A 13164-nucleotide genomic window follows, 5' to 3' on the forward strand; every position below is an offset into this window, starting at 1 on the left:
CTGGATTGCTGGGTGTTGGAGGACACGGCCTGACACACAGCAAGCCCCAGGTAAACGTGAGCTATTATTAACCTCCCCACCCCCACCCCGGGGCCTCTTGTGGAACAAGCAGTGTGTTAAGCCCAGGGGGAGGGAATACAGTGAAGACTGATCCTACTCCAGTGTCCCCAGGGGTCCAAAGAGCAGGCACCCAGCTGGACATGACCCAAAGGGAGGAGGCCCTCATGGCTGCCCCAGCCAGAGACCGGCCCTCTGGCTGGTGGTGCTGCCACCTGCTGCTCCAGACAGCCTGGGCTTGGGAAGTCGGGGGTTGCAGAAATGGCTTTTTCCACCCTTGGGTTTAGTCATTTTTCTGGATAAACAGGTTTGTTGATCTAGAGCCTTCCACCCAGTAAGACAGAGAAGCCTGGCTCCCCAGCACCAAAGCCTGGGGATTCCAGCTCCTCATTCATATGAAAAGAAAAAAAATAAGTAAAAAGGAAAGGAAAGGAAGTTTTGCCTATTACAGACTGAATTGCGCCCTGCCCCAGCCCAGCCCAAATCCCTAAGTGGAAGCTCCGCGACTATATTTGGAGCTAAGGCCTTGTGTGTGTGTGTGTGGGGGGGAGCCGTAATTATGGCTCCATGAAGTCACACACGTAGCGCCCTAGTCCAAGAGGCTGTGGTCCTTCTAAGAAGAGAAACACCAGGGATCCCTTTGGCCCAGAAAGTATTTGCCTTTCAAGTCTGTTGGGGCTTTCCCACACGCCCCCAATGTCTCCCCCTGCACCGCAAGGCGTACTGCGCTCACCCCCTCCCGACCCAGCCAGGCCAGTCCCAGCTTCAAATCCGCCAGAGCTGGCCCGGGGCCCTGCTGCCTGCCTCCCGCTCCAGGGCCTTTGCTCGGCTGTGCCCTCTCTGGCTTCGCTCCCCCTGCCCCACTCCCAGCCCCCTTACCTGGCCACCACCGCCTCCTCCTCCAGGTCTCTGCTTATGCTCCTGGTGATGTCCGGCGCCCTGGCCGCCAGCCTTAGCGACCTCACCTGGCCACACATGGCCGCACATCCGCATCACCTGGGAAGTGCTCAGATAGCCCCAGGGGCCGAGCCCCACCCCTGAGTAACTGGCTCAGGATGGGGGTGAGTGGATGAAACACCCCAGGGCACTCTGGCTGTCAGAACCTCTCTGGATGCCCCCTGTGCCGTGCAGGTGGGGAGTGCATGCTTTGCTTACCATGCTAAGCCCAGCCCTCACCCCTACACCAGGCCTCCTTAATGCATCTGTTAAAACCACCTTGGCCCTGCAGCTCCACCTGCCGGCCCGCCTTGCTGCAGCCTCCCAGCACAGGACCCTGGGAGTTGACACAGGTGCACTCCCTAAACCCCACAGTCCTTCAGGGCTGTGCTGAAAAGCCTTTACTTTGGGGAAGCCACCCTGCACCCCCAGCTCCCCAGATCCCTCGAGGCCTTCCCTTGGACCTGCTCACTGCTCTCTCCCCTCCTGCAGGGACAGAGGCCTTGCTTCTCCCTGCCCCCAGGACACGCACATGCTTCCCAGAAGATTCCGCTGGTTACTTGAGCGATTTCTGCACCAACTTTTTGGCCCATTCAGGAGGCTTTGGCCTGAGCCCAGCAGGTGACACTAAATGGCTTTTTTTTTTTTTTAAGATTTATTTATTTACTTTAAAGTCAGAGTTATACAGACAGAAAAGGAGAGGCAGAGAGAGAGGTCTTCCATCCGCTGGTTCACTCCCCAGATGACCACAATGGCTGGAGCTGCACCGATTCAAAGCCAGGAGCCAGGAGCTTCCTCCAGGTCTCCCATGTGGGTGCAGGAGCCCAAGGACTTGGGCCATCTTCTGCTTTCCCAGGCCATAGCAGAGAGCTGGATCGGAAGTAGAGCAGCTGGGACTCAAACCAGCCAGCTTTTTTTTTTTAAAGGCTCTTGAATTTGAGTCGAGATCCAACAGCAAAACAGCTTTGCGAGTGTTGTGATGTCTACGGGGGCATAGGGATGGCATTGTTTACATTGGCGAGGGCTGTTGGGGTGCGAGGGGACCACACCAGGTCAGAGGAGACACCTTGTATAGCAGTGGCGCTTGCCCCACCTTCTTCCTGAACGGCAACAGGCAACTCTGTTGGCCTCCTCTAACAGGTGCCGTGCGTTGAGATGTGCCCCCCCTCCAGGCTATGTTGAGCTCTGAAGCCCTGCACCTGTGACAGGGGCCCTATTTGGAAGCAGTCTTCGCAGACAGGGTCAAGATGGGGCTCACCTGGTTATTTCTCTGAACGTCACACGCACTGGGTGTTCTGGGTTTTTATTTGCTGAGCCTGGCAACCCTCAGTGGAAGGAAGGTGCCGTCAGGAAGGAGGAGGGAATAAAGGCCCCAGGGGCTGTGTAAATGCAGCGAGTGGGGAGCTGTCTCCCACACCGAGGGCTCTGGCACAGGGGCCAAGGCCGACGCTGGGCCTGGCTGCGCTGTGAAGTCCTTTTGATACCTGGAATTCCGTAATAAAAGGGACAGACCAGGAGAGGGCAGAAGTGTGGGGGCCTGGGGGTCTCCCTCTGGGACCGCCTCCCTACTCCTGGGTGTGGCAGAGACCAACCCTGAGCGGAAGACTCCGGCCTGGGACCCCTGGGGGTCTTGGTGGTTGCCACAGGGGAAGCAGGGCTCTGGCTGGGAAGGAACGTGGTTGCGCCAAGGACCAGGTTTTCAGGCCTCCAACCTCGTGGTTGGAACGTGGTGTACCTGGGGCTCCTGGAATCCACATCTCCTCCCCCAGGCACGGCGCCCCTTGCTCCACTGCACACTGTAGGGCCAACTCTTCCAAGGGAGACTGTCACACTCAGCCCTGGAAACAAGAGCCAGGCTCGACCTCCTTCCCCCTTCCTCTTACAGCCACAGAAACTCAGTCAAGTCAGGCAGGAAAAACAAACTGTTTATTTACACCTTGGTTTGTACATTACAGTTCCCTGGAAGGAGCCTGCCGGCTGGAGCCCATACCCTCTGGCTGGAAGCAGGTTGGAGCCCATACCCTCTGGCTGGAAGCAGGCTGGAGACTCGAGCTCGGGACCCCAGGACGCAGCCCAGGGGCTCACCCCACTCTTTCCTTCCTGCAAGCTGCAAGCAGACGCCCCACCCTGGCCCTAAAGCTAAGCCTGTTCCCAGACGCAGGCTCCTGGGGCAAAACACTGCAGCTGAATCCCACAGACTCAGAAGCCATCTACCAACCCTTGGACGCGAGTCCACCAAGCCCCAGGAGACCCGGACGATGGAGTGGCAAGAGCTGGAAGGACAGGAGCCAGCGGGCCGAGGGACCACCGCGTCGCACTGTCTGATGGAGACCCTGACGTGGGCTGGGTGTTTAATGGCACTCTGGTCTGAGCACCATCGGCAGATGAGGAAGGGCTGGGCAGGTGTTAACAGCAGGCAGAGACAGCAGCAAAAAGCCTCGCCCTTCTGCCCAGCTGGGGCTCGCGGCTGTCCTAGACACCAGATGCCATGACCCTAAACCTAGGCCATTGCCAAGCCCTGGGAGCCACAGCACGGCCTTCCTCCAGGGATAGGGTGAGGGGTGTGGCCACTGCACACCTGAGCCGCCCCTGCAGGGTCAGGGGAAGGGGCTTGTGGGAGAAGCTGCTCCATACAGTTCCCCTTCTCTGGGACGCAAGGCTTCTAAACTAGCTGCAGGCTGGCTGAGGGACTCGGGGGGTCCTAGCCCCCATGCTTAAGACAACAGTGGAAGATTCTGTACAAAGTCACCATGTCTACGCGGCTGAGTGGGCGGGGAGGCCTCGCTCGCTGGAGGGCTCGGGAAACGCCAGGGCAGACTAGACCACGTACAAAAGGCGGCAGTGGGTGACGCGGGGAATCCTGTACAGTGGGGACAGGGAAGAGAAGGCACAAGGACAAAGACCCCAAACCATGCAGACGAAACACAGCCTGTGCAGTACAGCAAAGCAGCCGGGGCCCAGCGGGAGGCAGGGTCCCTGGGATGCTACCCCCCGACTGGTGGCTCTGGAGCAGACATTGCTACGTTACGGTCACAATGGAAAGAGAAGGTGCCTACGAGGCCAATCATCGAGGTCCTGCGGGAGGGCGAGCTCCCAGTGAGCATGTAGGCATCACACCTTACTACACACAAACCTCTCTGGAGGACGGATTTTTCCCCAGAGTGGGCAGCAGAGGGTGCAGCACAAGACCCTCAGGGGTGTCCTGCCAGCAGGCACTCAGCAGGGAGTCAGGACCTGGGGGCCCAGTGTCCAGAGGCCCCCAAGGACATGGCTCCGCCAACGTGAGGACCCTCGTGGGGGCACAGCTCAGTCTTACCAGCCTGAAGTGTTGCCCCAGAGGGGAGGGGAGACCCTGGGTCCCCAAGGGAGAGTCAGCGCTTGGAGGAAAGGCTGGTGGGCAGCAGCCCTGCAGTCCTCCCTGACCCTCTCCTCAATCCAGACTCCACCTCAAGCCTCTAGGGGCCACTGAGCTCCACGGGGTGACCTCCGGAACTGTCACCTGTCCCAGTCTCACCGAGATTTGCAAGTGCCCGAGACACAGGCCACAAAAAGGGGCCTGCTGCACTGGGTCCTGCTGTCCCCCACAGACTCTGTCCAGCCACGAAGCCCCTTGCTGGACCACAGAGCCCGCCAGGTGTCCTCCTGGGCCACGCACAGCTGCTGCGCCAGGAAGCAGACCTGCAGCGGCCTCCCCTGCAGCTCCAGGCGAAGCAGGGATGCTGTTTGGGCTGCTAACGGGGGAGGAGCTGGGGCATCCCTCATCTACCCAGGCAGGAAACAAATCAGAGGCGAACCCCACGAGCCCGGTTCCCGCTCCTGCTGGTTTCCAGGGCCAGCCCCACTGATCGGTTCCCAGCTGACTCCCTCTTCCCCGACTCGGGGATGGGCCTATGGCCCACGTGAGTATATCCTAACGCGCCCGGCTCCTGGACAGAGCGCCGCCATGAACTGCTGGATCCATCAGCGTTGGAAGGTGTCCGACCTCCCAGCCTGAGGACTTGGGTCACTCAGTGCCAGGCTCAGTGGGCCCGGCGGTCATTGCCGCCGGCTTCCTCCACCTCCGGCCCACAGCCTCATGGGGCGGGGCCCTGCCTCTGGGTGCACAGGCTGTCACCTGGGGTGGTCTTTACACACCTAGATGCCCCCCCAAAACTAAACCTGACGCTTTTTAAGTTTCCCGGGGGTTCTGAGGCAGCCAAGATTGAAAACCCTCATTTTAGGGGCCAGTTGCTTTGGGAGGTTGTTGAGCTTTGAGTTTTTTAATAGGTTGGAAATAAAATCAAGGAAAAGGAACTTCCCTCTTGTTAATTCTCAAAGAAATCTACCAATTTAACACACAAAAACCGAGCTCTGCCTCTGGCCGATTCGAAGTGTGCGTGTGTCTGTGTATATGCATACATATTCTTGATTTTTCTAGAACTTCCTTGTGCCCACCCATGGAGCAGCCTCACTGGATGCGGGCACTAGATTTCTACCAGATACTGAACGTACCCTTCCCCGTAGCTCGGCTGACCACGTCCCCCATGGCTGTGTATGTGGGAGTGCACCCCAGCGCCTCAGGGCAGGCAGTGCTGAGCTCTGCTGGGTTTAGCAGCCCCCAACACATGGAGGTCACTGGTTAGATTAGGCTCATCATGGGACGCCAGCACCCACACCCATTAAACCAGACGTCTGGGGATTCAGCCCAGTCACAGGCACTTTTAAAATCTCCCCATTTAAAGTATCTCCCGAGTGTTGCCGGGAACGTACTTATCCTAAGAAGTGTCTGCTGTCTGTCTGAACTCAGGCTTCATGGGCATCTGTCCACTCTGTGGCAGCGCCACTGCTGACAGAGGAGCGAGGAGGCAGGGGATGGGGAGAGCAGGCTCCTCCCCACCACCTAATGGTCTGGAACCAGGTCGTGGACTCCGGGGCCTCTGCCCCTGTCCGCCCAGCTCGCAAGCTCAGTGTTGATAAAAAACATAGATGATCTTAAAACGCCAAGTTGACAAGATGAGGTTTTCTAAGAGACGGATGGCGGGTGAAGGCCAGAAGGCTGGACGTGGGGTGCGTGTCCCATGGAACCCAGCCCCTCAGTTAACAGGCTCCTCTGCTTCACAGGAGGTCTGTTCCCATGGCGCCCCCTAGAGGGAGGAACTGGCAGAACGCTGCAGGCAGAAGTGCCTTTCCCAGTCCTTGCCGTAGAACTGCTTCCCACAGCGGTGAAGCCGCAGCTCAGAGCATGTGCACAGCAAACACTTCTCCCGGGGCGGGGGGACGGACCAGGACCCTCTGGCCTCCCTGCAGGACCTCTGCCCGCGTGGAAGCCAGCCCAGAGCCCCGTCACCCTGGGTCGTCCTAGGTCGTGGCCACAGACCCACTCCTCACGCCATCTGTCTGTGTGTCCTCGGGCCCTGGGGTGGAGCCTGGTGTCCCAAGTCTGCCGGGGACCGAGCCCCTGGCCCAGGCTCCTGGGCAGCGGTGTGTGGCCCCAGAGCCCTGAGTCTGATCAACACAACCTGAACCAACTCCACACACACGGCTAGGGGGAGCTCAGCACCCAGTAAAAGCCAAGCCGGCCGCAGTGGTCTGAAGACGGGCCCTGGCCATGGCACACGCCCTGGCCCACCGACCTCCCCTCCCCAACATGCCCTAACCTTCTCTTCACACGAGAGGTGACGCGAACCAGCCCACATGTGCGTGGAGGAAGGAAACGCGCCACGCATGCTACTAAGGGGAGACACACAAGGAACCTCGAAGCCAATGCTGCACCCACTCCCGGCCACCGGGAGTGCGGGACGGTGTCAGAGACCCGTGGTGTGAATCCCACTCCGGCTCAGGAGCATGGAAGACGGCTGCCCTGCGACCCTGCCGGCCCTGTGTCAGCCAGCGCTGCGGCCGCCCACTGGCTGAGCCCCGGGGACGCTGTTTCTAAAACCTGCAGTGAGGGGACCTGGCTACCACCCGAGAGCAGCCCAGAGCTCAGCTTCTGAAGCCCAAAGCCAAGGGCGGCCCTCAGCACGCTGCCCGGAGCACGGGACGGCCGGTGAGGCGGGATGTCCACTCCCGCACCTGGGCAGGACGCTGACCCGGCCGGGAGCTGCCCAATGCCGACACCTGCTCTACCTTCCCCTCGCCCTCTGTTTCTCCTTCCATGTCACACCCAAGTGAATGCTGCTGCTTTTTACATCATCTCAAAGTCAAGAACAGAAAGGGGGGGATGGGCAAGCAGGGATGGGGCTTGTGGGAAGAACCTGAAAAACGCCAACAACTCTGCTGCTCCTCGGCACCCCCAAGACCCTTGGACACTGGGCACCTGCCTCGCCGAGGGTGCTGGCCGGGGCAGGGCGCAAGCGAGGGCCCAGCTACAAGGGCCCCCAGAGGCCCCTTCCTCCTCTCTGGGGTCCAGCACCGGGGGCTGAAAGGTGCCAGAGAGGCTGGCGAGGGCCGACTCCAGGAAGGGACTGTGATGTCCCCACGCGTGGGGGTGGGGTGGGGTGCACACACCATCTCACTAGATTACTCTTTAATCCTTATCCCCAGAGGTAGAGTCATTTACCCAGTCCTTGTTATTACAGCAACTCCTGCGAGTGGACCTGGCCCCTCCCTCCTCCAGTCCCCTCTGCCCCTTGCCGAGGGGTTAAAGTGCATGGGCAGGACCCGTCCACACATCAGCCCCAGCCACGGCCCCACGCTCACGCCTCGAGCGTGCACAGCCTCCCCATGTACAAACCAGCACATGGGACGCGTGGTGGCCGCAGATACATTTACAGTGTGGGCCCGCGCGGCCTCGGGCAGGGCCCGCCCCGTGGCCCCGGGGGCCTGAGGCTGCTCTGCCCCCTGAACTCAGTGTTTGATCTCCAGGATGGAGGGGTTGTGGTCCAGGATGGCGAGGATGATCTTGTCCATGTACTGCCGCAGCCGGAAGTTGATCTCCTCCTGCTCCTTCAGGGCTTCCATGAGCTGAAGGGAAGGGGACAGACAGGTGAGAGGCTGGGGCGGGGCATGGGCGGGGCCCAGATCCCCAGCTTGCAGTGGGCCAGTGCCCCTTGACAGAGGGGCTCAGGAGATCCCCGGCAGTGGGACCCCGGGCCCCACCTCAGCACGTGGACGCCAGGACAAGAGCAAAGGCAGCGGCTCAGCCCCACCAGGGGAGCGCGAACCATGCAAGAAGCACAGGCCCCATTCGGAAAGCCCCGAGTAACGCGTGTGGAGGAGCAGGAGCTGTCAGGAGGGCTGGGAACTGGCCCAAGCACTTGCCGTCGGGACTGCACCAATGTCCTAGGGTTCCAGGGCCTCAGCACTGCCCTATCTGTGCTGTCCCCTAGCCCCCTCTTTTCCAGGGCCACCCTTCACGTGTCCTTCCAGATGGCGCTGAGCCGCAGCCTCTTCCCCGGGCTGGGGCTGGTGCCAAGCTCACCAGGTAGATCCTTGAGGCCAGAGGTCAGCCTGTGTTCCAGGCAGGCTAAAGGCCAGTGGCAGGGTGTCCCATTGCGCATGCCAGCGTGGTGGCACGGCGGGCTAAGCTGCCACTTGTGATGTCCGCATTCCATACTGGAGCACCACCCGAACCTCAGCTGCTCTGCTTCCGGCCCAGCTCCCTGCTGATGGCCTGGGAAAGCAGCGGGGGATGGCCCAGGTGCTTGGGCCCCTGCCACCCATGTGGGAGACTGGGTGGAGTTCTGGGTTTCGGGCTTTGGCCTGGGCCAGCCTCAACCAATCTGGCCACATGGGGAGCACACAGCAGATGGAAGCTCTCTGTCTCTCCCTCTACTTTCAAACTTTATCAAACATGTGGCTGCAGCGTTCCAGGGCCTGGGCCGTCAGCAGCAAGTCTGGGCCTTGGTGCGGGGAAACCCGGGTCCCTTGCCCTCCAGTGCTGCCTGAGCCTGGGTCTTGGCTTCCCAGGCCAAGACCATGGAGGAGAAAGCCTGAGTTCTCGGGGCCTGAAGTGAAAACAGATTGCATAATGTTCGCTCACGAAACCTTGGCTGGGTCTGCCTGCGAGGAGACCCACGGGCCATGAGGGTGCTGCTGCCGGAGCCGAGACCCACGCTTGGGTCCTGAACCCCGGCTGCTTCCAGCAGGTGCAGAACTCAGAGCCGCTCTAACCCACCCTACAGCCACCTCCCCCTGTCCCTCGGGGGACACAGAGGAGGGATGAGGGCCAGCGCCGGTCTGGGCAGCCTGGGGCTGTCATCACAGTTGTGGAGAGTGGGGGGCAGAGGCAATGTCAGGCCCTGGAGCCAGCCGGGGGCCCCGCCTACCTCGTCACGTGAGGCGGTGTCGATTTCTGCAGCCAGGGACTGGGCTTTGGTCTGCGTAGCAAACAGGTTCTTTGCTTCGTAGAGGCTGAGGCTCAGGATCTGGCCGTTCAGGTCGTCGTTCTGATCCCGAAGCTTGTGATTCTCCTATGGGAAGCCGGGTGCAGGCAACGTCAACTCCTGGAAACACCCAGGAACCCATCTCTCTACACCGCACCTGCCTTTTTCCGACGGCCGGAGGCCCCTCCCCAAAGGGGTGTGTGTGGGAGGCGCTGGGGGTGGATGGCGCAGAAAGGGGCAGTTCAGGGTTACGGCCTCACCCTGGGAAGCTGTGCTTCCGGATAGCAGCGTGGCCCCTGGCTGTCCCTGCCTCTCAGGGCCCTGTGAGGGGACACTGCCTGCGGGCAGGTCGCCTCTAGCCTGGGCCCCTGCTCCCCAGGACAGCTGACCTGTGGTGACCACCCAGATCTTGCTCACAGCCCATGTGCTTGCTCTTGCCTCGAGGTTCCTGACATTCAGCCCGGGGCCTAGGAGCCCCTTGGCGGTGGCAGGAGGCACAGACGAGGATTCTCTGGCTGGGAGGACCACTCCCCTGTGGGTCACTGCCCCTTCCTGCTACTGCTCCCAGCCTGACAGGTCTCCTGGGGGGAGTGCACGCGGAATGGAACCTTGGGCCCAGGGTCTCTGGGGGCAGCCACAGAGCCAGGCCCTGGTGTGCAGCTGGGCCCAGCCTCCTCCTACACCCCAAGCACCAAGTCTGGGGGCAGGGCTGCCTCTTTTGATGGACACACGGGGAAGATGCCTGGATTTCCACCAGAGATGGCTGGGAGGAATCGCTGGTCCTGAGCTGGGAAAGGGGAGGCCAGGCCTGACAAGAGGGCTGTGGCGAGGAGCAGGCAGGGACAGGTGCTCCCACCTCTCCCGGCACCCCTAGCCTGGGCCCTGCCCAGCCAGCCCGCCTGGCGGACGTGACCCCCTTGGCTCGCTGGGCGGGGGCCCCAGGGCCCACCTGCTTCAGCCGCTTGACCTCGTGCTCCAGCTCCACCTCGCGGGCCCTGGCGTTGAACTCGCCCAGGCTGGACGACGAGCTGCGTCCCCGGCCGGGCCGCTCACAGTCCAGCTTGTACATCTGCAGGTGCTCCAGCTCCTTCCGCAAGTCCTCGATGAGCTGCGACGGGGAGAGGCCGGTTGGCGGGGACAGGGACGCCGGTGGCAGCCCTGCGGCCCTCTGGGCTGGGACTCACCTCCTGGGTGGCCTCCCGCTCCTTCTGGAACTCGAGGCGGTTCTGGCGCAGCTTGTCCATCATGCGTTTGTACAGGTCCATCTCATCCTTGAGCCGCAGGCTGGTGTCCTCCAGCCGGTCGGACATGCGCTGCCGCTCCTGCAACCGGGGAGACGTGGGTTGGGGCACAGTGCCCAGAGAGGGGCGTGTCACGGCCCAGGACTTCCCTGGGATGCCGCCTCCATGTGGCAGAGGGACAGAGCACTCCAGGACACGGCTCACGGAAGTAGCCAGTGGTCCCTGCCCCAGCTGCTCCACTTCCAAACCAGCTCCCTCTCATGCTCCAGGGAAAGCAGCGGAGGAGGGCCCAAGTGCTTGGACCCCTGCACCCATCGGGAATCCTGATTGGAGCTCTAGGTTTCTGGCTTTGGCCTGACCCAGCCCTAGCCACTATGGCCATCTGGGGAGTGAACCAGCAGATGGAAGATCTCGGTCTTGCTCTCTCTCTCTCTCTGTAACTCTTTCAAATAAAAAAATTAAAATCTTAGGGGCCGGCGCTATAGCACAATGGGTTAACACCCTGGCCTGAAGTGCCGGCATCCCATATGGGCACCAATTCTGGTCCCGGCTGTTCTTCTTCCAATCCAGCTCTCTGCTATGGCCTGAGAAAGCAGTAGAAGATGGCCCAAGTCCTTTGGCCCCTGCATGCATGTGGGAGACCCGGAGGAAGCTCCTGGCTCCTGGTTTCAGATCGGTGCAGCTCCAGCCATTGGGGCCAATTGGGGAGTGAACCAGTGGATGGAAGACATCTCTCTCTCTGCCTCTCTTCTTTCTGTGTGTAATTCTGACTTTCAAATAAGTAAATAAATCTTTTTTTAAAAAAATAAAATATTAAAAAAAGAAGAAAGAAAAAGAAAAGTAAAGAAAAGGCAAGGCCAGATCCTCTGCGATTCAGGAAATACCCAGCGTCTCAGGCCTGCGCCCTTCGGTGACGCCAGCCAGGGCGGGACAGAGGTGTGAGCTGCACAGAAGTGAACTTCTTTGGCTCTTTTAAGGCTATCGCTTCCCCCGCCATACAAGAAAATACATTCGCTGCAGAAAACTTGAAAAACTGCGACCACAGGCACACGAGTCCCCATTCGCGTGTTTTCTTCCCTTGCATTTCCCGTGGAGGGGAGGGCGGCTTTTTAGTCTCAGAAACTCTGAGCCAGAGGCCCCCCGGGCCAACAGCACTTGCGTGGCTTCGGCTGATTCGGCTGCGTCCGCCCGCTTGCTGCTCACCTCATCGAGCTTCTCCGTCTGCGACTTGAGCCGCGTCACCGTCGTCCGGAGCTCGGTGTTTTCTTCCTCCAGCTGCTGCACCCTGGGGAGAGGACAAGGACAGAAACCTCAGAGCCCCGACTGCAGGCGCTCTCACCCAGGCTGACCAGCCGCAGCCGCTCCAGAAACCCCCGGGAGAGACAGAGCGGGGACAACCATCCCAAACGTAAAACAGGCTTGAGCCTCCCGTCAGCCGAGAGTCAAGTCGCTGAGTTCTCGTTATTTTTTTCAGTGAAGGGAAACGTTCACTTGAGAATAAGAAGTAAGAGTCTTTGGACCCTGGGACCACACGGGCGGGGTGCTCTGCCTGGTGGAGAGATGGTCTTCCCGAGCCGGCTGTGACTGCGGCCCTCCCGTGTGGACACAAGGGCGAGGACGCCACTGGAGCTGCACTGTGTGCGTCCCAACCCCACCTGTGCTTTTGTTTTTAAAGATTTATTTTTATTTATTTGAAAGGCAGAGTTACAGAGAGGCAGAGGCAAAGAGAGAGAGAGGTCTTCCATCTGCTGGTTCACTCCCCAAATGGCCACAACGGCCAGAGCTGAGCTGATCCGAAAGCAGGGGCCTGGAGCTTCTTCAGGAGGATGCAGGAGCAAAGCACTTGGGCCATCTTCCACTGCTTTTCCAGGTCATAGCAGGGAGCTGGATTGGAAGTGGAGCAGCCGGGACTCGAACCAGCGCCCATATGGGATGCTGGCACTGCAGGTGGCGGCTTTACCCGCTATGCCTCAGTGTCAGCCCCCAACCTCTGCTTCTGATCCAGCTTCCTGCTAATTTGTGTGTGGGCAACAGCAGGTGATGACTTCAGTACTTGGGTCCCTAACACCCTACCAAGAGACTTGGGTCTCTCCATGGGGGAGACCCAGATGGAGTTCAGGGCTCCTGGCTTTGGCCTGGCCCAGTCCTGGCAGTTGTGAGCATTTGGGGAGTGAACCAGCAGATGAAAGATCTTTCTCTGCCTGTCTCTGTCTCTCTTCCTCTAAAATAAGTGAAAATGAAGAAATATTACAAAACAAAACCAAAAACCTAGCAGTTTGAGGACAGTGGCCTCACTGGCTTTTCCATCTGCACTACCAGCACCTCTTCCAGGGCGCTTCTCTCTGTGTATTCACGGCCGCAGCCTCTGACCTCACATGGTAATAAACCTCTGTTAGCCTTCATGAAGGGCTGCCCTCCAGTGACCCCATGAGAACGCAGGGCCTGGCTACTCGGGGTGGCTTTAAATGGGCCAAGAAGAGGTGCAGGTGAACTGGGCCGCCCGGGGCACCGAAACGGGCAGTGTCATTTCTGGAACAGGTGCCTGCAGAGCTTGCACGGGGCCATGGAGATCTGATCAGGCACCTCGTGGGCCAGCGCCCTGGACACAGCCCCCCAGCTCTCGGGAG

General features: G+C 60.1%; 1 protein-coding gene across 1 annotated transcript in view; it reads right to left on the reverse strand.

Moving 5' to 3' along the window:
• Positions 1 to 2910: 2910 nt before the first annotated feature.
• RAB11FIP4 (RAB11 family interacting protein 4) overlaps positions 2911 to 13164 on the reverse strand; it is a 39016-nt gene continuing 28762 nt past the window's right edge. Inside the window, exons 9-13 of the mRNA XM_062216575.1 lie at positions 11741 to 11822; positions 10481 to 10618; positions 10246 to 10404; positions 9240 to 9383; positions 2911 to 7935 (exon numbers count right to left, since the gene is read on the reverse strand). Coding sequence (XP_062072559.1) covers positions 7819 to 7935; positions 9240 to 9383; positions 10246 to 10404; positions 10481 to 10618; positions 11741 to 11822 — 640 coding nt within the window. The 3' untranslated portion in view covers positions 2911 to 7818. The remainder of the gene's footprint in view (positions 7936 to 9239; positions 9384 to 10245; positions 10405 to 10480; positions 10619 to 11740; positions 11823 to 13164) is intronic.

Source organism: Lepus europaeus, chromosome 18 (assembly GCF_033115175.1).
Source record: "Lepus europaeus isolate LE1 chromosome 18, mLepTim1.pri, whole genome shotgun sequence".
NCBI lineage: Eukaryota > Metazoa > Chordata > Mammalia > Lagomorpha > Leporidae > Lepus > Lepus europaeus.